Here is a 23,337-nt window from a genome sequence, read left to right on the forward strand (position 1 = left end):
AAGTGGTACTCCAGTAAATGTTCCGAGCTCTGTTTTCACGCTGTGGGGGTCGGCCATGCCCCCTCATGACATCATGGCCAAGCCCCCTCAATGCAAGTCAATGGGTGGGGATGTAACATCATTGAGGGGGCGTGGTTGTGATGTCACGAGGGTTGTGGTCGACCCCCGCAGCGCGAAAACAGCGTTCGGAACATTTACTTCCGAACGCTGGCCAGTGAAGTACACCTTTAAAGGGGTTATCTTAAGATTGAAAGTTATCCTTTATCCACATCATAGGAGATAACTAATTTGTTGGGGTTTTACCACTTGGACCCTCACCTATCATGAGAACAGAGGTCCCATGGCCCGAGTGAAGGGTAGGGCACATGCATAGCCATCACACCATATACTCTCAATGTCACTTCTGAACAAGGCCAATTGCTGTAGTAGGCAATGTTCAGAATTTCTATAATGGGTGGAGAATTCTGCCACTTCATTCACTCAGAAAATGAGGGACCTTCATTCTTATGATTGGTGGGGGTCCCAGTGTTCAAACCCCCACAGATCAACTAGTTATCACCTATCTTGTGAATTAATTTTGTTATCCCATTCTGGCCCCTTCTGTGTAAAAAGACAGTTGTAAGACAGGCACCCCACCTAAAACCTAAACTGCTGTTGCTATGCTATGCATGAGTGAGGACACCTCCCCTCCAGAGAACAGAATGACAAAACATGTGGGCAACAGATTGAAGATATTTGTGAGAGAAATACAGGTGCTAGACACAAACATTATATGCAGATGATCATGATTAGCTACTGAGTAACATATAACATTTTTATGTGGGGTATATCAGGCACTCTTTAAGCTTAAAGCAGAGAAAAGAAGGAGGTGAAACACTTTAATATGTACGCAGCACCCTTTTAAGTAGTTGTCCTTTAAATGAATATTATGTTGACGACGTGTATCACTTATCTACAGGATAGTGGATATATGTTAAATCAGTAGAGGTCTGACTAATGGGACACAAGACTGCCCCTCTATAGAAGATTGCCCTCTATAGAAGAATGCCCCTCTAGAGAAGATTGCCCCTCTATAGAAGACTACCCCTCTAGAGAAGGATTCCCCTCTATAAAAGACCACTCTTTTATATAGGAATGCTCCTCTACAGAAGACTGCCCCTGTGGTGAAATGGGAACAATACAAAATGTGAGCATGTTTTCTTAACAAGAAGACTGCCCCTCTATAGAAGACTGTCCCTCTATAGAAGACAGCCACTCTACAGGAGACTGCCCCTGTGATGAAACTGGAACAAGTAAAAATTGTGAGCCACTTTTTAAAATAATTTTTTATCAAAATTATCTAAACTAATATTAAAATATTGAATTCATAAAAATAAAAAAATATATACAAATAAATTAATAAATGAAATAGTTACCTGAAGTACTGGACATAGGGTAGAAGAATCTGTGGTAGATAGGTATCTCGCACTCCTCCTGACTGGTACAAATGCTGTTGTTGCCCATTAGGACTCATAGCTTGGTAGATGTTTTGCTGGGGGTTAGAGGGTGAAGGTACAACCTGAACCTGGCCTTCTGCTGGTTTACCCATGTGGGGTCTATAGGTTTGGTACTCTGTTTCAGACTCAGTTTTGCAGAGGATGTAATCCAAAGACTGGTCAGTTTCAGGGGTACCAGGACCCGAGGTGGATAATTTATAATCCTGGTGCAAAGCTCTTACTTTTGTAGGATGAAATAGTAAGACCTCAGATCCTTCCTGCTTGATCTGTCCATCTCCAGGATGTAAAGCGGGATGCTGGGATGGGATGGGGGGAGAAGACCTTTGGTCATGGCCATCTGCTTCTATGGAGTCTGTTCCAGATAGGTATAACACATTCATACCCAGATCTGGCATAGCAATGTTTGCTTCAGGTACCAAGGGTAGATGCCTACTGGGCACAGCTCCCATGACACCACTTTTCACAGATGACTGGTCTTCAGTAAAGTCCTCCAGGGTGGTTCTGTCTGGACTTATCTTCTTTCCAGATGTTGTGGCGTCAGTCCAAACCCTGATGTCTACAATGCCATCTTTGGAGCCACCTGAAGTCTTACCTGCTATTCCATGTATCTCAGGAATATCACAGTGAGACCATAGGTGTTGGTGGGCTGAGGCTGAAGAGTCCATGATGCAGTCCAGGACATTATCCAGCTCATTGTTATCAGAAGATCCTGGTCCTCCTCTCTTCTCATAGGTGTCTTCTGCTTTCATATATAGAAGACTATCCAATGACAGGTCCCCAGGGCCTGTGACTTCCTGCAAAAAATCCATCTGGGAGCTGGACATTCTGGTCAGGTATCTGCTGGATTCCTTCCCTGGATCCTGTGTTGTTTCAGGGCATTGCTTCTTTAGGTCCTCCATGCCAGCAAGGAGTCTAAGAAGTCTGAAGGTTCTGATGTTTTCCAGGTAGTTTCCACTGGCAGATCCCCAGGAGCTGGTCCTTCAGTGTCCCTCTCCCTGGTGCTGTGTGTGTGAGGGCTAAGATATCAGCTTGGAGAAAAGTTTCAGGAGGCTGCACTGCCTGTTGCTTGCTCTGTACTTCCCCTCCTGTGTCTGCTGGATATATCTCTTCTTTTCCTTATTGTGCTTGCTGTGGGCTCTGCACACTGCTCTGCACCCCTTGTGCTGCAGACTCCCTCTCTCTGTTTTCTGGTAGCAAGGAATTGGCACTTAAAGCTGGCACTGTCCTCACTGTGCAGGAGACTGGCACCAAGCTTGCACCTCTACAAAACAGGGTTTCTTACTGTGTGCAAGCAGAAGCAGCAGGTAAGGAGAGGGTGGCACAGGTCTCTTCTCACTGTGCAGGAGACTGGCACTAAGCTTTGCACAGTACTGCTGAATGCCAGGGGTTTTGCTCTGGATTAGAGGCGAGGTCACTGCCTGGACGTCTCTCTGCTGTGTGTCTCTTCTACAATCTGCACAATCCTACTTTATAGCTGCTTGGTTGTATGTCTGTTATTTTTAAAATTATTATTATTATTAATTCAATTATTTATTTATGTGTGTATTTAGAGTTATTTTTTTTTATGATTTTATTTATTTATTTTTTCTTTTATTTATTTATTTATTATTTATGTGTGTGTATTTATAATTATGTATATATTTGCTTTTATTTGATTTTATAAATTTTTATTTTATTCATATATTATTATTTAATTATTTATTTATGTGTGTATTTATAATTATGTATTTATTTGTTTTTTATTTGACTTTATTTATATTAATTTATTTAGTAAGTATTTAGTATTTATTTGTTTAATAGTTTTTTTGGGGGGTAATGATGTTTTTTTTTTTTTTTTCTATATATTTATTTATATTAGGTTTTTTTTTTTTTGTTTATTTCTTTATTTTTGTAAAAGGAACAATGTATCTGTGCAGCACAGTGATAGACAAACAGGCACCCCATTCATAATTTTACTTCTATCCTGGTATTACCCCGTGGCAGCAGGAGGCACAGGGTCGTCCTCTCTTGTGCCCAAATCCCCCCCCCCCCCCCCCCCTTGGCGATAACATTGAGTAAGTACCTTCTTAATTTTGGGGCATTTTAAGGGTAAAGAACAGTGGTCTCCAAACTGTGGATGTCCAGAAGTTGCAAAACTACAATTCTCAGCATGCCCGGACAGCCAACCGCTGTCCGGGCATGCTGGAGGTTGTAGTTTTGCAATCTTTGGATGTTCACAGTTTGGAGACCACCATCGGTAGGCAGAGTAGGCAGCTACCTAGGGCACTATTGAGGGGGAGCACAATACACTTGGCAGTGGTGGGGAAGAGGGGAAGGGGAGTTATGTTCTGACAATTTGTATGCTGTATAGAAAAGCTAGTGGGTGCTGGATGCATTTTAGAACCCCTGCTGTGGGCACGAAGAGTCTGGTATGGGTTTTGTCACAACGGCAGCAATGTAATGTTTTGTGAATGGCAGACGTTAAATTGAATGGCCAACTATGCAATACGTAGACAGGGAGGGTCTTCTAAATCTAGAAGCCCAATCATGTAATACTTGGAAGAAAGAGTTTATTCAGCAGTCTTCTGCTTCTGTACTGAGGCTGCTGCAGAGGTGGTGCAGGGGGGCCCGGGCCCCCTTGTGAGCCTGAACCCCTTACTGGGGTACTGGCTGTACCCTTCCCCTGACAGCGGCCCTGTCCTAGATGGGTAGGGTCAGCCAGACCTAGAGCCCAAACCACATAATACATGGACAGGGTGGGTTAGCTAGATCCAGAGCCCCAACTAGGTAATACATGGATGAGGGGGGGTCAGCTAGATCTAGAGCTCCAACCATGTAATACAGATCTAGAGCCCCTATTTTGGAGTAATTTACCACTCTGTATAATAGAAGGGGGTCCAAAGTGATGTATCCCATACTATAACAAGCATCTGCCACAATAGAGGATATGGAATAGGGTTGTCTTTAAAAGGGTTGTCCAAGATTTAAAATATATATATAGCCACGTTCTTCCAAAAGAGTTTGGGATGGATTTGTCATAACGGCAGCAATATAATGGTTTTTTTTTTCAGAATAACGTTTTTATTCATCAAATACCATTCACAACAATGACGAAGAGGTAAGAAAAAATCTCGCCAGTAAGTAAAGGTACATACAACATTGTAGATAACTAGCTAAGCAAGAATTGCACAATATATAGTCACAGGTTACAGCGTCGTCTCTTGGCATCCCAGATGAGCTTCCACAATTAGTGCAATCAAACGGAAACTACGCATTTCAGTGGGAATGGCGGTCATGAGAGTCAATCACTATCTAAGTTAACACTTTCCCCCGAAGCATCATGGAACCAACGTACATATCACTTATTCGTAGCTGTGGAACAAGTGTATAAATGATGTAGAAGCAAGGTTGAAGCAAACCTGAGTCTAAGAAGGTTGCTGGGGTGTGAAGGGGAAGGGGAAGGCAGAGGGAAGGAGAGGGAAGAAGAGAAGGAAGGAAGGAGAGAAAGAAGGAAAGTGCTAGGGATATGAGGGGGAGGGAAGAAGATAGGTAGAAGAAGTCAGGCAGGCCGAGGAGCGACCCGAGGGGCAAGAAGGTAGAAAGAGAGGAGGGAAGAACAGAAGAGAAAGACAAGGAAGTTAGTAGCTAGAGCTGAAAGGTTTAAAAGCAGCATAGTGAGATTCTCTCGTGGTGCACATACCTCTCCAGACCAGTCCCTATCGCAATATAATGTTTTGTGAATGGCAGACATTAAAACGACAATACATAGACAGGGAGGGTCATCTAAATCTAGAGCCCAATCATGGAATACTTGGAAGCAAGAGTTTATTCAGTGGTCTTCTGCTTCTGTACTGGGGCTTCTGCAGAGGGGGTGCAGTGGGGGCCAGGGCCTCCTTGAGAGCTTGGGCCCCTTACTGGGGTACTGGCTGTACCCTCCCCCTGACAGCGGCCCTGTACATAGACGGGTAGGGTCAGCCAGATCTAGAGCCTAAACCATGTAATACATGTAGAGAGAAGGTCAGCCAGCTCTAGAGCCTAAACCATGTAATACATGTAGAGAGAAGGTCAGCCAGATCTAGAGCCTAAACCATGTAATACATGTAGAGAGAAGGTCAGCCAGATCTAGAGCCTAAACCATGTAATACATGTATAGAGAAGGTCAGCCAGCTCTAGAGCCTAAACCATGTGATACATGTAGAGAGAAGGTCAGCCAGATCTAGAGCCTAAACCATGTAATACATGTAGAGAGAAGGTCAGCCAGATCTAGAGCCTAAACCATGTAATACATGTAGAGAGAAGGTCAGCCAGATCTAGAGCCTAAACCATGTAATACATGTAGAGAGAAGGTCAGCCAGCTCTAGAGCCTAAACCATGTAATACATGTAGAGAGAAGGTCAGCCAGATCTAGAGCCTAAACCATGTAATACATGTAGAGAGAAGGTCAGCCAGATCTAGAGCCTAAACCATGTAATACATGTAGAGAGAAGGTCAGCCAGATCTAGAGCCTAAACCATGTGATACATGTAGAGAGAAGGTCAGCCAGATCTAGAGCCTAAACCATGTAATACATGTATAGAGAAGGTCAGCCAGATCTAGAGCCTAAACCATGTAATACATGTAGAGAGAAGGTCAGCCAGCTCTAGAGCCTAAACCATGTAATACATGTAGAGAGAAGGTCAGCCAGATCTAGAGCCTAAACCATGTAATACATGTAGAGAGAAGGTCAGCCAGCTCTAGAGCCTAAACCATGTAATACATGTAGAGAGAAGGTCAGCCAGATCTAGAGCCTAAACCATGTAATACATGTAGAGAGAAGGTCAGCCAGCTCTAGAGCCTAAACCATGTAATACATGTAGAGAGAAGGTCAGCCAGCTCTAGAGCCTAAACCATGTGATACATGTAGAGAGAAGGTCAGCCAGATCTAGAGCCTAAACCATGTGATACATGTATAGAGAAGGTCAGCCAGATCTAGAGCCTAAACCATGTAATACATGTATAGAGAAGGTCAGCCAGATCTAGAGCCTAAACCATGTGATACATGTATAGAGAAGGTCAGCCAGATCTAGAGCCTAAACCATGTGATACATGTAGAGAGAAGGTCAGCCAGCTCTAGAGCTTCAACCATGAAATACAGATCTAGAGCCCCTATTTTGGAGTAACTTACCACTCTGTAAAATAGAAGGGTGTCCTAAGCGATTGATCCCATACTATGACAACCATCTGCTACAATAGGATATATGAAACAGGGTTGTCTTCATGAGACAATCCCTTTAAAACAGTTGTCCAAGATTAGAAAAAATAGAGTCACTTTCTTCTAAAAAGCAGCACCACCCCTGTCCTCTGGTTGTGTGTGGTATTGCAACTCTACTCCTTTTACTTAAAAGGAACTGAGCTGCAGTCAGTGTTACCTCTGGAAAGGAAAGAGTTCAAGCATTGTTCTAATAAGGTCTAATGTGCCCTGTAAACATTCTTAACCCTATATGGCACATAGCTTATAGGGAACAGCGGCTGCAATACCACAAACATTTATGTATTTTTATTTTATTTATTTATTATTTCTTTGTTTATTAGATTTTTTTTTTTTGGGGGGGGGGGGTTAATGATGTTTTCTTTAATTATTTTTGTATTATATTTATTTATATTAGGTTATTTATTTTGTAAATATTTATTTATTTAATTTGTAAATATTTATTTATTTTATTTATATTAGGTTATTTATTTATATTAGGTTGCACTATTAAGAGGGGAGCACAAAACTACTTACCCAAGTTCTACAGTAGAATACAATACTACTTCAATTTTTTTTGCATCAATCCTTTAAAAGGGTTGTCCAAGATTAATAAAAATAGAGTCACTTTCTTCTAAAAAGCAGCACCACCCCTGTTCTCTGGTTGTGTGTGGTATGACAACTCTACTGCTTTTACTTAAAAGGAACTGAGCTGCAGTCATTGTTACCTCTGGAAAGGAAAGAGTTCAAGCATTGTTCTAATAATTCTACATGTGAGATTAATATACACTGTATCTTAGCTGGAATTCTGGAGTTTACGGGAAAAGGACAGATTAGGTAATACAGACATGTAGCATCAGCAATAATGTATCAACTTTAAGGGGTACTCCAGTGGAAAAAATGTTTTTCAAATCAACTGGTGCCAGAAAGTTAAACAGATTTGTAAATTACTTCTATTTAAAAATCTTAATCCTTCCAGTACTTCTCAGCTGCTGTATACTCCAGAGGAAGTACTTTTCTTTTTGAATTTCTTTTCTGTCTGACCACAGAACCCCCGCGATCAGACATCTTATCCCTTATGCTTAGCTCTGTTTTTCTATTCCTGGATAACCCCTTAAATAGTTCAGACATATGCAGACATAGAGTAATCAAACCACATAGATTTATCTTTGTTTACATTATTTTATCTCTTACACTATATTTAAGTCCCCATGGGGGAATTTTACAAGCAATTGTTCGATTGCTAACACTGAATATTGCTGAGCCATAGCATGGCATTGATCAGTGTTATTCAGGCTTTGTTTGTATAGGTTGCTGTAGCAGCCTGCACACACACAGATAAGGTGGGGAGGCATGAAACAGAGACCTCCAGCCGCCATTTTAGCTCATCAGATTCCCCGATCATCCTGTTGGGGTCTGATGAGAGCCCCCAGACTCCTGACACCTGTCATTTTGACCCTTAGATGCTGTGATCGGAACTGATCATGGCATCTAAATTGTTAATAGTTAATTTTTATTTTTTTTGCCAATTACAGAAGACAAAATCAGCTAGAAGATAAAAAAAAAAAAAAAAAAAAAAATGGTTCCGGTAACATGTATGGATAAACCAGCACTTGAATAGGCCCCTATATTCTCAATGTGATGCACATTACTAATACTGCTGTAATACTATAATTATTCTGACAAGACAGGCTCTACACTTGGAGACTCCTCATATGATCTCCATTAACCGCAGTGACTATTACCCTAACAAATGGACTGCCGCTCTCCGACATCAGAGATTACACATTACCTATTAAAACCGAAGCTTTGATATCTGAGGTCGATAAGCGTTTTGATGTCGGATCGCAAAGAGGAAGTTTTTGATGATCTTAATAAAATGTTATTGCTGGAAAAGCTGACTCATTCCTTAATAGAGGAAATGATAAATTTCATTGTTTCTCAAAGTTTCACCAAATTTTAGAAAATTATATGTGTGGAGTTTTCAAAGTCTTTTATCGTCTCTTGTAGCAAATAGTGTGATTTACAGAGAGCTCTTCAATATGACATTGCCATAAAAGTAACTTGCAGAAATATGACATTGTTACGACAATTCATTCAGACGCATTTCAAGTCCCCCAGTCAGTCTAAGCAACAATTATCCAAAACATATTTTAGACGTCAGGTTGAGATCTGCCGTGTTTTACATATGGATCAACACTTTTTACATATGAATGCCTTGTATAAATCTTATGTAGTATTTGATAAGGCGAGGATTAAGATTGCTAAAATGGCATATTTGTGGGAGCCTCCCGATTCTCTTGTAGATATTTTGGGAGAGATAAAGATTGAACAATTACATTTCCAAAAGTCATTTTTAAAGGAAATCTGTTAGCTCTAGGGGTGGGGGAGAGAGGAAGCCTGCATGCTATGGCTCATCACCTCCCCCTGGCAAATATGGCCTATGTGTGGGAGCCTCCTAATTCTCTCGCAGACATCTTGGTGGAGATAAAGATCTGGCAGTTCGATTACTAAAAGTCTTAGTTAAAGGGAATCTGTCAGCTCTAGGAGTGGGGGAGAGAGGAAGCATGCATCCTATGGCTCAGCAACCTTCTTTTTGACACTTGAGCTCTAAACATAAATATGACAGATTCTCTTTAATGTGTATGGGCAGCTTGAAGGGGTACTCTAGTGCTCAGCATTCGAAACAAAATGTTCTGAACGCTTAGAGTCGACACTGGGGGCTTGTGACATCATGGCCCCATCCCTTCAATGTAAGTCTATGGAAGGAGGTGGTTTCCACGCCCCTCCCATAGACTTGCATTGAGAGGGCGGGACCGTGACTCCCGGCGTCGGCTCTAAGCATTGTTTTCTGAACGTTGAGCAGCGGAGTGCCCCTTTAAGTCACAGTGACCTTTAGAAACCTTTTCTTGACTTCTGAAACCCTAATAAGTCCTCCTAGATAAAAAAAAAATAAAAAATTCAGTCCACCAAGGTATCAGCTGAAAGAATGATTTAAATAAATAGTCCGACATGTGTATTGGACACCATGTCCCAGGATTTTCAGGTTATATAACAAATACAAGAATGCAGCAGCACTTCTATCACGATTTGCCCATACGTGACACGTATATATCGAAATCCTGCCCACAATGTCCTGGAGACATGTCAAAGGTTTTAATCGGTTGGGGGTCTGAGTACTCACTCCCCAACCAATCAGCAGGAAGACTCAGCATAATGCAAGTCTATGGGATCGTCTCGCTCACATAAGCACAGAGCGGGGAGAGAAGCACGCAGCAGCGCTCTGTGTCCACGTGAGCGAGATGATGCCATAGACTTGCATTATGCTTCTCTCCTGGCTCTTTCTAGTGAACGGTTCCGGGTCTGACCATTTGGACCCCAAACAGTCAAAAAGTTTTTACATATTTCTCCGACAGTCCACCTTTAATAAAATACTAAGCATTGCTTCTATGAGGAAATGTACACCACGACTTTACTAATGGAGCCTGTACGGCAGCACATGGAAGCTGTGCAGCTCCTTACTAGAGGAGCCATACAAGCTACATGCACTACATTCTTTATGCATAGTTCTGCCATGTGCATGAGCCTTTAAATAATAGTATATACTGTATAGCAGTAAGGCCATGTCAAATGCATAGATCTTTTGTTTGTGTTTTTTTGCATTAGGGTTGTGTTTTTTGGCTTTGATGTTGTGTTTTATTGCATTGAGGTTATGTTTTTTGAGGGTAATTAAGAAATGGAGATGATATGACTGCCAGAAACTGTGCTTATGTTCAGCCAAGGACTGCTGCTCCTCTCCATTGTTCTAAATTAAATGTTGATGTTATTTACCTTTGTTATTTTGTTGAATGGTTGCCTATATCCAACCAAGAGAAACTGAATAAGTTGGTAAAAAACCTAATGCTTTTTTTGGTACACAGTTGCAGGACAAAGTACATGGAATGACTTGGATTTCTCCTGATTACTAATAAATTGGGGACTGTCACAATTGAATAGATATGATATAATTAAGATAATACAACAGATACAATTGTTCTATTCGTGACTTTTATTTAGCACATTGAGTAAACATTATCGGTGCAGGAGGAAAATTTCAGCAGTTATAGAAACAATGTAGCTTATAATGCTATATTATTTACACAACTTCCATTAAAGAAGTCCTTGGGAGGAATTTTTTTTTTTTTTTATATCAACTGGTGCCAGAAAGTTAAACAGATTTGTAAAGGACTTCTATTAAAAAATCTTAATGTTTCCAGTACTTATCAGCTGCTGTATGCTCCAGAGGAAGTTGTGTAGTTCTTTCCAGTTTAACCACAGGGCTCTCTGCTGCCACATCTGTGTCAGGAACTCTCCAGGGTAGGCACAAATCCCCATAGCAAACCTCTCCTACTCTGGACTGTTCCTGACATGGACAGAGGTGTCAGCAGAGAGCACTGTGGTTAGACTGGAAAGAACTACTCAACTTCCTGTGGAACATACAGCAGCTGATAAGTACTGGAAGGATTAAGATTTTTTATATAAAAGTAATTTATACATTTGTATAACTTTCTGGCACCAGTTGATTTAAAAACATGTTTTTCCCTGTAGAGTACCCCTTTAATGTTATAAGAAGGTAAACAAACTGCATACAACAAAAACCTTGGCTTTTTCACCTCTAGCAACCATACCAGAGGAATCCAAGGGGCCCTTGATTTTAAGATAGGGGTGGGCTTCAGAGTTGGAACACACATTTCTTTTACATTTATTACATATTTTATGGATATGCCATACATGTCCAGATGGAAATACTCCTTCAATGACTTCTCTAAGAGCTTGAGCCACACAGTGGAGATGATTGATGTTAATAAGGGTTCTACAGTTATTGAAGGTTCTCTTGCTCTTTCTCCCTGCACTGTGGATGTTTACTCGTGGTACTCAATAAAACACATGAACAGCACAACTGTTCTTAGTTTAACAACTGTTCTTAGTTTAGCAAGATTGGGTTTGTCTACATTGTATTTTATTGTATATGCCAATCCTTATGTGGTAGATTATTTTGCCTCTTAGACTTCATTGTATGGCCATTTATGGCGCTATGAAAATATCTAAATTTAACACTGTGTGTTAAAGGTTTAAAGAAAGTCTTATTGACCAAAAATGTACCTCCACATACATATGGGCAAAAGTGCCTAAACATATTGAAAAGCTATTGTATGTCAATGGATCCTGTACAGCAGCTTATGTCAGACCGATAGGGACTTTATGTGCCACCATATGGTACCTCTATGAGGTGTATGTATTGGCCCATAACAACCAACGATATGGATCAATGCATTACACAGAGCTGTGTGCATGACCTCCAACAAAGACAATGTTTGTATCTGATAATTTTTATATATACAAATATATATATATAGCAGATAGGGAGAAAGAGCACCCTGGTCCTAGGTCCAACACTGTAGATACACCGGCATATTCCAAGCAAGGAGTAGCTTTATTCTAGATATACAAGGACAATGTTCCTGTGGTCTCACACCACCATTTTCAAGCCAAAGTGCAAGTGATCCAATGAGGTTTAAATATACATAGTCATGTAACTGATTCATTTTGCATACATTATACAATAATCAGATATAAACAAAGTATAAAATCCCAAATCGTGCAGAAAAATACAGATAAGGGACATTACAGATATGTCCAAACGTGCAGACAATTATCAGGTGTTAGATTGTGCATAAAGTGCATAATAACTTAAAATCACATAAAATATCAAAAAGGAGAGCAAGGGTTCACAGCTGTAAACATTACATATAGTCAATCATATTCAGGATCGGGCGGTGACAATCCGAACTTACCCCACAGAATATGTACACAAGGCTGCATAGAGTGGTACCATAGGGCCTCACAAATCCTAAGATTAAAAGATAAATTTTTTAGGTAATGTCCCAGCAGCATGAGGAGACCATATAGTGGCTGAATTACATAGCCTGGAGTTGGCAGCAGCATGAGGAGAGCATATAGTGGCTTAATGACACAACCTGGAGTTGGCGGCAGCATGAGGAGTAGATATGGTGGCAGAATGAGACAACCTGGAGGTGGCATCAGCATGAGGAGAACATATGGTGGCAGAATGAGACAGCCTGGAGGTGGCAGCAGCAGCATTAGGAGTCCTGAAAGTGACCGGGTGACAGAGTGGTGTGGTGGGTGGCAATGCCAGTACCCGGTGATGAAGGTGGGTAAAAAAAAGGAGAACTTGGCATCAGATGTGTGGCATCAGGTGGGTGGCAGGATCAGAATAGTAGCTGAGGCAGGTAGGCAGAAAAAAACAGTCTCTTTTGTAAAAGTGTTAGTGTGCACAAGTAATTATTGAGGATATGCATTAGGTAAAACTTAACTTCTATTAATATGCTTAGGATTAAATATTTGGACCCAATTTTTATTTCAAAAAGACAAGGAAAAGTGTACAAAAAACACCATGTGCCACCTACACCACCAAGTATTCATGTGATGCAATGACCTCTAAAAGGTGGAAGGGAACAATGTATGGTCCATTGTAACCGGTGGGGGTAAAAACTTAAAGGGCGGCCCCACACAGGGAGGTGGCAGGATTTTACAAACTCTCTCTATTTGCACCTAAAAACCCTGGGAAGTGGCAGTGTTTGTAGGGGGAAATAGGGAGAGGTTCCTGTGTGGGGCCACCCTGTTTAGGGTGAGTAACACTTGCCAAGAAGGGAATTCATAATGCGAGAGTAGGTCCTTACAGGGGAAGTTTTACCCCCACTAGTTACAATGGACCATACGTTTTTTCCTTCCACCTTTTAGAGGTCTTTGCATCACATCAATACGTGGTGGTGTAGGTGGCACATGGGGTTTTTTGCACACCTTTCCTTTTGTTTGATTTAAAAAAAATTGAGTACATATATTTTATCCTAAGAAAAGTTAAGTTTTAGCTAATGCATATCCTCAATACTTAGGACCTTAAAGGGCTACTCCGGCGCTAAGACATCTTATCCCCTATCCAGGTTAACCTGGCCACACGCCACACTGCTGAGTAGCTGATTTTCCCACCAACAGTCTGCACTGGTTGACTGCTACTGCCACCGACTCCAGGAGCCCTTGTTCCACTACCTCCCGGGAAGGTAGCCTGCCCTGAAGCAGGTGGTCTACCTACCAGATTTTCCATTTCTGCCACCATGCTGACTGTCAACCATACTACCACCATGCTACCTCACGGGTAACCTGCAACCCTCTTCTCCTGATGATGTTGAAGCCCCTTCTGTACCCGGCTCCCAAGTGTGATCGGCTTCATCATCATCAGTTGTGTCTGGACGTCACTGATGTCCTCCTCAGGTTCCTCAACAGTGTCTGCTTCAGGAGCCTGAATGCTCGCAACACCACCTCCCACGCCACTCTCCTCATCACTACTTGCGCATCTAGTGGAGGAAGCGGCGGATGCCTCCTCCACTTCTTATCTAGGCAGGAGCTGCTGACTGTCCTCTAGTAGATCATCCTCACTAAATAGTGGAGCTGAACCCACAGCTTAAGATACTTCTGTGGGGGGGGAACGGCATAGGACAAAGGCAATGAGAGGACAGGGACTGCTCCCGGGCCATGCCAACTGAGGGTTGTGTCTGAGGAACCCACCAACTGTTGACTGGGGTTGTCAGATGTCACTTGTGATGAAATTGATGACCATGTTAACCAATCGATGATGGCAGATGGGTTTCTGGTTGAGACACGACCGCTAGCTGATACCGGGAGCTCAGGCCTCTCGCTACGACTCCTGATGCCACTCATCCCTAGTCTGCTGCGTCCTCTGCCTGATGAATTTAGGCCTCTGCCACTCCTCTGTGCATGTCCTGGCACTTCTCTGCCTGACATACTTATTGCATATATGAGGGGATTACAATACGCTCCACTACGCTTAAAACAGTATTTGTCTACAACACCAGCAGGTGTGTACTGTGCCTGGCCTTTCACAGTATCTAGGCCCTTGAGACTTTAACAGGAACAAAATAGTACACCACTTAGATGTACAGATGTGGTATGCACTTATGATGGGAGGACAATGCACTACAGTATGCTTAAAAAAGTATTTTTGTAAAATACCAGCCGGTGAGTACTTTTGGCTGATCTTTCACAGTATCTAGGCCCTTGAGACTTTAACAGGAACAAAATAGTACACCACTTAGATGTACATATGTGCTATGCACTTATGAGGGGATGACAATGCACTACAGCTTGCTCTTTTTGAGTGTTGCTGTGTAAGAGGGGGCGTGAAAGAGGAGTTTCAAAAACTGTGATTATCTGTTGTGCGGAGTGAATCTGTGGAGTGGGTGCGACTGCCTATAGCCCACATTCTTATTTTGGGTAAGTTTTTCTCTTTTGCACATAGTGGGATAACTGTTAGAGTTTAAACACCCTTTTTCATTTTTTTTTTTTTTTTTTCTCTGTTCCACCTCTAGGGGGAGGAGGAGTAGATTGGGCACAGGTGTATAAATCTTAGCTTGGGACTCTTATTGAGAGCTTGCTCTTTTTGAGTGTTGCTGTGTAAGAGGGGGCGTGAAAGAGGAGTTTCAAAAACTGTGATTATCTGTTGTGCGGAGTGAATCTGTGGAGTGGGTGCGACTGCCTATAGCCCACATTCTTATTTTGGGTAAGTTTTTCTCTTTTGCACATAGTGGGATAACTGTTAGAGTTTAAACACCCTTTTTCATTTTTTTTTTTTTTTTCTCTGTTCCACCTCTAGGGGGAGGAGGAGTAGATTGGGCACAGGTGTATAAATCTTAGCTTGGGACTCTTATTGAGAGCTTGCTCTTTTTGAGTGTTGCTGTGTAAGAGGGGGCGTGAAAGAGGAGTTTCAAAAACTGGAGTTTGAAAGCAGGAGGTTGAGATCGCTGTGAGTTTTCATTTTTGAACCCACAAGGTCTACAAAAAATTTTAAGTGTCATTTTGACTGTCTGTTTTTTTTTGTGAAATCCCCATAATTAGATGGCCTCCATGTTGGAAAATGCAGTCCAATGTACATCCTGTTCAATGTATGCAATTCTTGAACAACAGTTTGAGGGTGCATATTGTTGTGCGAGATGTGTGCTAGTTGTCCGTTTGGAAGCCCAGATCCTGCATCTAGAGGGGCGACTGGCAACAATGAGAAGCATTAACAACATGGAGAGGAGTCTCCTGCTCACTGAGCAGGCACTCTCGGGAATAGAGGTGGGGGAGGACAGTGGGACGGAGTTGCAGGACAGTCAGGCAGTTAGCTGGGTTACAGTTAGAAAGAGGGGTAGGGGAAAAAGTGTCAGGGAGGCTAGTCCTGAACTGGCACACCCCAACAAGTTTGCCCGCTTGGCAGATGAGGGGGATGCCATTACAGAGCTAGCAGAACTGCAGCAGGATACCGCCTCTGACCGCCAGGGGGGTGTCTGCTCCAGTAAGGAGGGAGGGAGGAGTACAGGGCAGGCCAGACAGGTACTAGTGGTGGGGGACTCAATTATTAGGGGGACAGACAGGGCAATCTGTCACAAAGACCGGGATCGCCGAACAGTGTGCTGTCTGCCTGGCGCACGAGTTCGGCACATCGCGGATCGGGTTGACAGGTTGTTGGGCGGGGCTGGAGAGGACCCAGCAGTCATGGTACATATTGGCACCAATGACAAAGTAAGAGGTAGGTGGAGTGTCCTTAAAAATGATTTCAGGGACTTAGGCCGCAAGCTTAAGGCAAGGACCTCCAAGGTAGTCTTTTCTGAAATACTACCAGTACCACGAGCCGCACCAGAGAGGCAGCGGGAGATCAGGGAGGTAAACAAGTGGCTCAGAAGCTGGTGTAGGAAGGAAGGGTTTGGGTTCATGGAGAACTGGGCTGACTTCGCTGTCGGTTACCGGCTCTACCGTAGGGACGGGCTGCACCTCAATGGGGAGGGTGCAGCTTTGCTTGGGGAGAAGATGGCTAGAAGGGTGGAGGAGTGTTTAAACTAGGGACTTGGGGGGAGGGAACCTACAGCAAAGAGGGGGAAGATAGTGTAGATAGAGAGGTGGGAATTATAAATGTACCTGGGGGTGGAGCGGAGGGAGGGGTTAGAATAGTTAATAGGAATAGGCTTCATAGGAAAATAAAACTTACACCCTTGAATCCCATTAACCCCAATAACATAAAGGATGGAAATGTAAAGTGTATGTTCACAAATGCCAGAAGCCTAGCAAATAAAATGGGGGAGCTTGAGGCCTTGATACTGGAGGAACATATTGATATAGTTGGGGTCACTGAGACATGGCTGGACTCCTCGCATGACTGGGCTGTCAATCTGCAGGGGTTTACATTGTTTCGCAAGGACAGAACGAACAGAAAAGGTGGTGGAGTCTGTCTGTATGTAAGAAGTGGTATGAAAGTCAGTGTGAACGATGCCATAGTGTGTGATGATTCTGAGGATGTGGAATCATTGTGGGTAGAATTACAAAAGGAGGGAAATACTGAAAAAATAATATTTGGGGTAATCTACAGACCCCCTAATATCACTGAAGAGATAGAAGTTCGGCTTCATAAACAAATAGAGAGGGCCGCCCGGGCAGGTACAGTGGTAATAATGGGAGATTTTAACTATCCAGATATAGATTGGGGTCCGGGGTTGGCTAAAACTACAAAGGGGCGACAATTCCTAAATTTATTGCAGGATAATTTTATGGGCCAGTTTGTGGAGGACCCAACAAGAAGTGATGCCTTGTTGGATCTGATCATTTCCAACAACGCAGAGCTGGTTGGTAATGTAACTGTGCGGGAAAACCTTGGTAATAGCGACCACAATATAGTTACTTTTGACTTAAAATGTAGAAAACAAAGACAGGCGGGGAAGGCAAAAACATATAACTTTAAAAAGGCAAATTTCCCTGGGCTGAGGGCTGCACTACAGGACATAGACTGGGGGGAGGTGTTCTCAAATACTGATACAGAAGGTAAATGGGACATCTTTAAATTAACTCTAAATAACTATACAGCTAAATATATACCAAAGGGGAACAAATATAAACGATTGAAACTAAATCCTACATGGCTGACACATGATGTTAAAAGAGCAATAAACAGCAAAAAAATAGCCTTCAAAAAATACAAATCTGATGGGTCAGCGATAACATTTAAACAGTACAAGGAGCTTAATAAAATCTGTAAAAATGTAATAAAAACAGCAAAAATTCAAAATGAGAGACAGGTGGCCAAAGAAAGCAAAACTAATCCTAAATATTTTTTTAGATATATAAATGCAAAAAAACCAAGGACAGAGCATGTAGGACCCCTTAATAATGATAATGGGGAGGTTGTCACAGGCGATCAAGAGAAGGCGGAGCTACTGAATGGGTTCTTTAGTTCTGTATATACTATGGAAGAAGGAGCTGACATTGGCCAGGTCAGTGCTGGTAACACATCATGTAATGTACTGAACTGGCTTAATGTAGAGATGGTACAAGGTAAGTTAAGTGATATAAATGTAAGCAAATCCCCAGGACCGGATGGACTACACCCAAGAGTTCTTAGAGAGGTAAGTTCAGTAATATCTGTACCCCTGTTCATGATATTTAGAGATTCTCTGGTGTCTGGTATTGTGCCAAGGGACTGGCGCAAGGCGAATGTGGTGCCAATCTTCAAAAAGGGCTCTAGGTCTTCCCCAGGAAACTATAGACCGGTAAGTTTAACGTGCATTGTGGGTAAATTGTTTGAAGGACTTATAAGGGATTACATACAGGAATACATAGGGGATAATTGTATTATAAGTGATAGCCAGCATGGGTTTACTAAGGATAGAAGTTGTCAAACCAATCTAATTTGCTTTTATGAAGAGGTGAGTAGAAGCCTTGACAGAGGAATGGCTGTGGATATAGTGTTTCTGGATTTTGCTAAAGCATTTGATACTGTCCCTCATAGACGTCTGACAGGTAAGTTAAGGTCTTTGGGTTTGGAAATTTTAGTTTGTAACTGGATTGAACACTGGCTCATGGATCGTACCCAGAGAGTGGTGGTCAATGATTCGTACTCTGATTGGTCCCCGGTTATTAGTGGTGTACCCCAAGGTTCAGTACTGGGACCGCTGTTGTTTAATTTATTTATCAATGATATAGAGGATGGTATTAACAGCTCTGTTTCTATCTTTGCAGATGACACCAAGCTTTGTAGCACAGTACAGTCTATAGAGGATGTGCATAAGTTACAAGATGACTTGGATAGACTAAGTGTCTGGGCATCCACTTGGCAAATGAGGTTCAATGTGGATAAATGTAAAGTTATGCATCTGGGTACTAATAACCTGCATGCATCGTATGTCTTAGGGGGGATTAAACTGGCAGAGTCACTGGTAGAGAAGGATCTGGGTGTACTTGTAGATCACAGACTACAGAATAGCATGCAATGTCAGGCTGCTGCTTCCAAAGCCGGCAGGATATTGTCATGTATCAAAAGAGGCATGGACTCAAGGGACAGGGACATAATACTCCCCCTTTATAAAGCATTGGTACGGCCTCACCTGGAATATGCTGTTCAGTTTTGGTCACCTGTCCATAAAAGGGACACTGCGGAGTTGGAAAGGGTGCAGAGACGCGCGACTAAACTAATATGGGGCATGGAACATCTTAGCTATGAGGAGCGATTAAAGGAGTTACAATTGTTTAGTCTTGAGAAGAGACGTTTAAGGGGGGATATGATAAACGTATATAAGTATATTAATGGCCCATACAAAAAATATGGAGAAAAACTGTTCCAGGTTAAACCCCCCCAAAGGACGAGGGGGCACTCCCTCCGTCTGGAGAAAAAAAAGTTTAGTCTCAAGGGGCGACACGCCTTCTTTACCGTGAGGACTGTGAATTTATGGAACGGTCTACCTCAGGAACTGGTCACAGCAGGAACAATTAACAGCTTTAAAACAGGATTAGATACATTCCTGGAACAAAATAAGATTAATGCTTATGAAGAAATATAAAATCTCATCCCTTCCCCAATATCGCGCCACACCCCTACCCCTTAATTCCCTGGTTGAACTTGATGGACATATGTCTTTTTTCGACCGTACTAACTATGTAACTATGTAACAGTACGCTTAAAAAGTATTTGTGTACAACACCAGCCGGTATGTACTTTTGTCTGGCCTTTCACAGTATCTAGGTCCTTGAGACTTTAACAGGAACAAAATAGTACACCACTTAGATGTACGTATGTGGTATGCACATATAAGGGGAGGACAATGCACTACAGTACACTTAAAAAAGTATTTGTGTACAACACCAGCCGCTGCATACTTTTGCTTTGCCTTTCACAGTATCTAGGCCCTTGAGACTTTAAGAGGAACAAAAAAGTACACCACTTAGGTCACCTGGTCACTGGGATTCTCTGGGTAACAATACAATCATGTGGTACAGATTTAAAGGTATATTACACTTAAAATACATAACTACATATAACCTGTAATACTATAGGATTTGCTGCAAGAGAGCCCCAAGGACACGCAGGGATTCTGCTTGACAGGGCAGAAGGACAGTACGGCAACATCCCGTACTGTGACATTACATAGGTTTGTGGTATGCATTTATGAGGGGAGGACAATGCGCTACAGTAAAGTTAAAAAAGTATTTGTGTACAACAACCGCCGGTGTGTACTTTTGCCTGGCCTTTCACAGTATCTAGGTCCTTGAGACTTTAACAGAAACAAAATAGTACACCACTTAGATATACGTATGTGGTATGCAGTACTTATGAGGGGAGGACAATATGCTCCAGTACCCTTAACAAAGTATTTGTGTACAACACCAGCCGGTGAGTACTTTTGCCTGGCCTTTCACAGTATCTAGGCCCTTGAGACTTTAACAGAAACAAAATAGTACACCACTTAGGTGTACGTATGTGGTATGCACTTATGAGGGGAGGACAATGCGCTCCAGTACGCTTAAAAAAGTATTTGTGTTCAACACCAGCAGTACACACCAGTGCTGCAGCACACAGTCACTATGTGCTGCACCCAAAATTGCACTTTCTCTCTCAATCTCACTCCCTTCCCTATCAGTGCTTCTAGGCATTTGTGCTTTAGCTGAATCGCTGCTGTTCTGTGCAACACACTGTGCAACACACTGCTCTCTGTCTTTCTCTGTAACAGAACGCTGTAGTGACTGGTAGGTGAATCACTGCAGTAAGAATGCTTTTCTGTGCAACACACATTGCTCTCTGTCCCTCTGTGGAACAGAACGCTGATGTGACTAGGAGTTTAATCGCTGCTGGAAAAAAGCTGTTCTGGCCAACACACAGTGCTGTCTGTCCCTATCTATCTGCAATGAAAGGCTAAAGTAACTGACCACAATATGGCTGCCGATTATATAAGGCTGTGCCATCACAGGGGTGACTGGCTGCTGATAGGCTGCATGCTGCATGTGATTCAGGGTCATCCCACCTAGCCTTGTTCCCGCCTTCCCAGGATTCCTTACCCCATGTCCTCACATGTGGATCCTCCACTTTAGATGCCCTGGAGCCTGGAGAGCACTAAATGGAGTTTAATGAAGTTATTGCCGCAATCGAATCGCGCCGATATTCGCATTTGTTACTAATTAAAATTTTCATGAAATTCATAACGAATTCGGATTCATCAGATTCGATTCGCTCATCACCAGTCTACGGTATGACAATAAAGGACATTCACCAAATTCAGAAATGTCAGGAAAACATGTTCTCAAAACACTCCAATGTTTGTTAAGAGCACTGCCAATAGCCTTGGATTGAGAGCAAAAAGTCGACACAAAAGAAATACGTGGTTTAGAATCTCATTTCTTTTGATCATAGAGTAACCATAAACATAGACAGAACTAAATTACTCTACGATCAAAAGAAACAAGATTCTATACCCGTATTCCTTTTGTATCGACTTTTTAGGGGCTCCTAACCCTGCCAACAGTGTATCAACTGTGACTATATGAACAAAGGCCCATGCTTTGTTCATCGACGATCTGGTAAAACCTATAAGATAAAAAAGACCTGTACATCGGACTTTGTGATCTATGCCTTCATGTGCCCATGTGGTTTCCTCTATGTGGGGGAGACCACATGGGACTTCAAGACTAGGATCAATCAACACTGTTACAGCATCCGTAAGCGACATACAGACCTTCCTGTGGCCAAACATTTTGTTGAGGCCAATCACTCTGAGAGGGATCTAAAGTTTACCTTGCTTGACCATATTGCCCCTCTTAAGAGAGGTGGAGATCGTGTTAGTTTCCTCAAAAGAAGGGAGCTGAAATGGATTCATGAGTTACAATCTCTGAAACCCTTGGGACTTAATGTCGACTTTGCGGTCACACCTAAAATTTATAATGCCTGATATCTTTGCTGAGATATATCGTGTCTTTTCCCCTGCAGTCTAGGTTGGTGCACTGAGATCGTTATTACTTAATCTTATCTTTCTATTTTTCCTAGTTCCAAGGATGGATCGGTGGCTCCGCTGAACAACCCATGAACCCAGACCCAAGATTTTATACGTGAATGTACTTTTCTATTCCTGCATTATATCTATATTTTTTTTTTGTGCCTTCAACCTCCTGTAGTGTTCTGAGCCAATAGGTGGTACATGTGCATAATATTTGTTGATTATTGCATAAAATATGCCTGTTTTCAGGATCCTTGCAGAATGTATGATCCCTGATTGTTGGATAGTGGTTTACACCATTTAAGTTCGCCCGTATACCCTTGGACCCTCGGTCTTTCTATGGTTACCGATAGTTGTCTGTTGGGCCATGAACCTTGTCCCCTTCTGTTCCCCAAGGATGGGACACAGTGTGGTTGGGATGCCTCGGGTGGGCCAATACAACACACCCAGTATGTATGGTCTTCTCTGATTGTAAGGATCCTTTTCCTCTTTTGGTATTAGCTTGATTCTATCCCCCCCCCCCCCCCCCACACACATATTTATTCACTCAATATTCCTGTGTTCTAGACATCTGATTATGACATTTTGATCACTTATTTATGCAGCAATGTTTTCATTCCGTGCCTTCAGACACTTATGTGCGCTGCGTCCCTTCATTGGCTGACACAGGTGCTAGCCATGTGACCTCCTGCGTGTGGTCCTTCTTTGATACGCTTCCCTTTCATGCCCTGCAGTAAGATGGCTGCACTCTCACGGCGCATGCGCCAGTGATATTTTCCAGTAGCGGGACATATTTCACACCTATCTTCTTATCTTCCCCATTACGCTATTGGCTCAGTACACTCAGTGCAGAAGCACCGATATGGCGCGCTACGGATATACCACTCCAGGCTGCTTTGTGTACATATTCTGTGGGGTAAGTTCGGATTGCCACCGCCCAATCCTGAATATGATTGACTACATGTAATGTTTACAGCTGTGAGCCCTTGCTCTCCTATTTGATATTTTATGTGATTTTAACGTTATTATGCACTTTATGATTGTCTGCACGTTTGGACATATCTGTAATGTCCCTTATCTGTATTTTTCTGCACGATTTTGGATTTTATACTTTGTTTATATCTGATTATTGTATAATGTATGCAAATGAATCAGTCACATGACTCTTGCATATTTAAACCTCATTGGATCACTTGCACTTTGGCTTGAAAATGGTGGTGTGAGACCACAGAAATGTTGTCCTTGCATTTCTGGAATAAAGCTACTCCTTGCT

At 42.3% G+C, this 23,337-nt stretch overlaps 1 protein-coding gene and 1 long non-coding RNA gene across 4 annotated transcripts in view; one reads left to right on the forward strand and one right to left on the reverse strand.

Moving 5' to 3' along the window:
* Positions 1-23,337, reverse strand: part of PGR (progesterone receptor) — a 92,749-nt gene that overhangs the window by 63,860 nt on the left and 5,552 nt on the right. Inside the window, exon 1 of one of the 3 annotated variants that reach the window (XM_056561541.1) lies at positions 12,537-12,592. The exons of 1 other annotated variant lie outside the window; for it this stretch is intronic. In XM_056561541.1, coding sequence (XP_056417516.1) covers positions 12,537-12,577 — 41 coding nt within the window. In that variant the 5' untranslated portion in view covers positions 12,578-12,592. Of the gene's footprint in view, positions 1-1,415; positions 2,936-12,536; positions 12,593-23,337 lie in introns of those variants that run through there. One more of the 3 variants, XM_056561539.1, reaches the window with a different exon arrangement.
* On the forward strand, positions 2,662-23,337 carry LOC130358374 (uncharacterized). Its single transcript, XR_008889495.1, has 3 exons — positions 2,662-2,800; positions 4,547-4,593; positions 22,115-23,337. It is a non-coding gene; the product is annotated as an uncharacterized LOC130358374 (long non-coding RNA).

This window comes from Hyla sarda, chromosome 2 (genome assembly GCF_029499605.1).
Source record: "Hyla sarda isolate aHylSar1 chromosome 2, aHylSar1.hap1, whole genome shotgun sequence".
Taxonomy (NCBI): Eukaryota; Metazoa; Chordata; class Amphibia; order Anura; family Hylidae; genus Hyla; species Hyla sarda.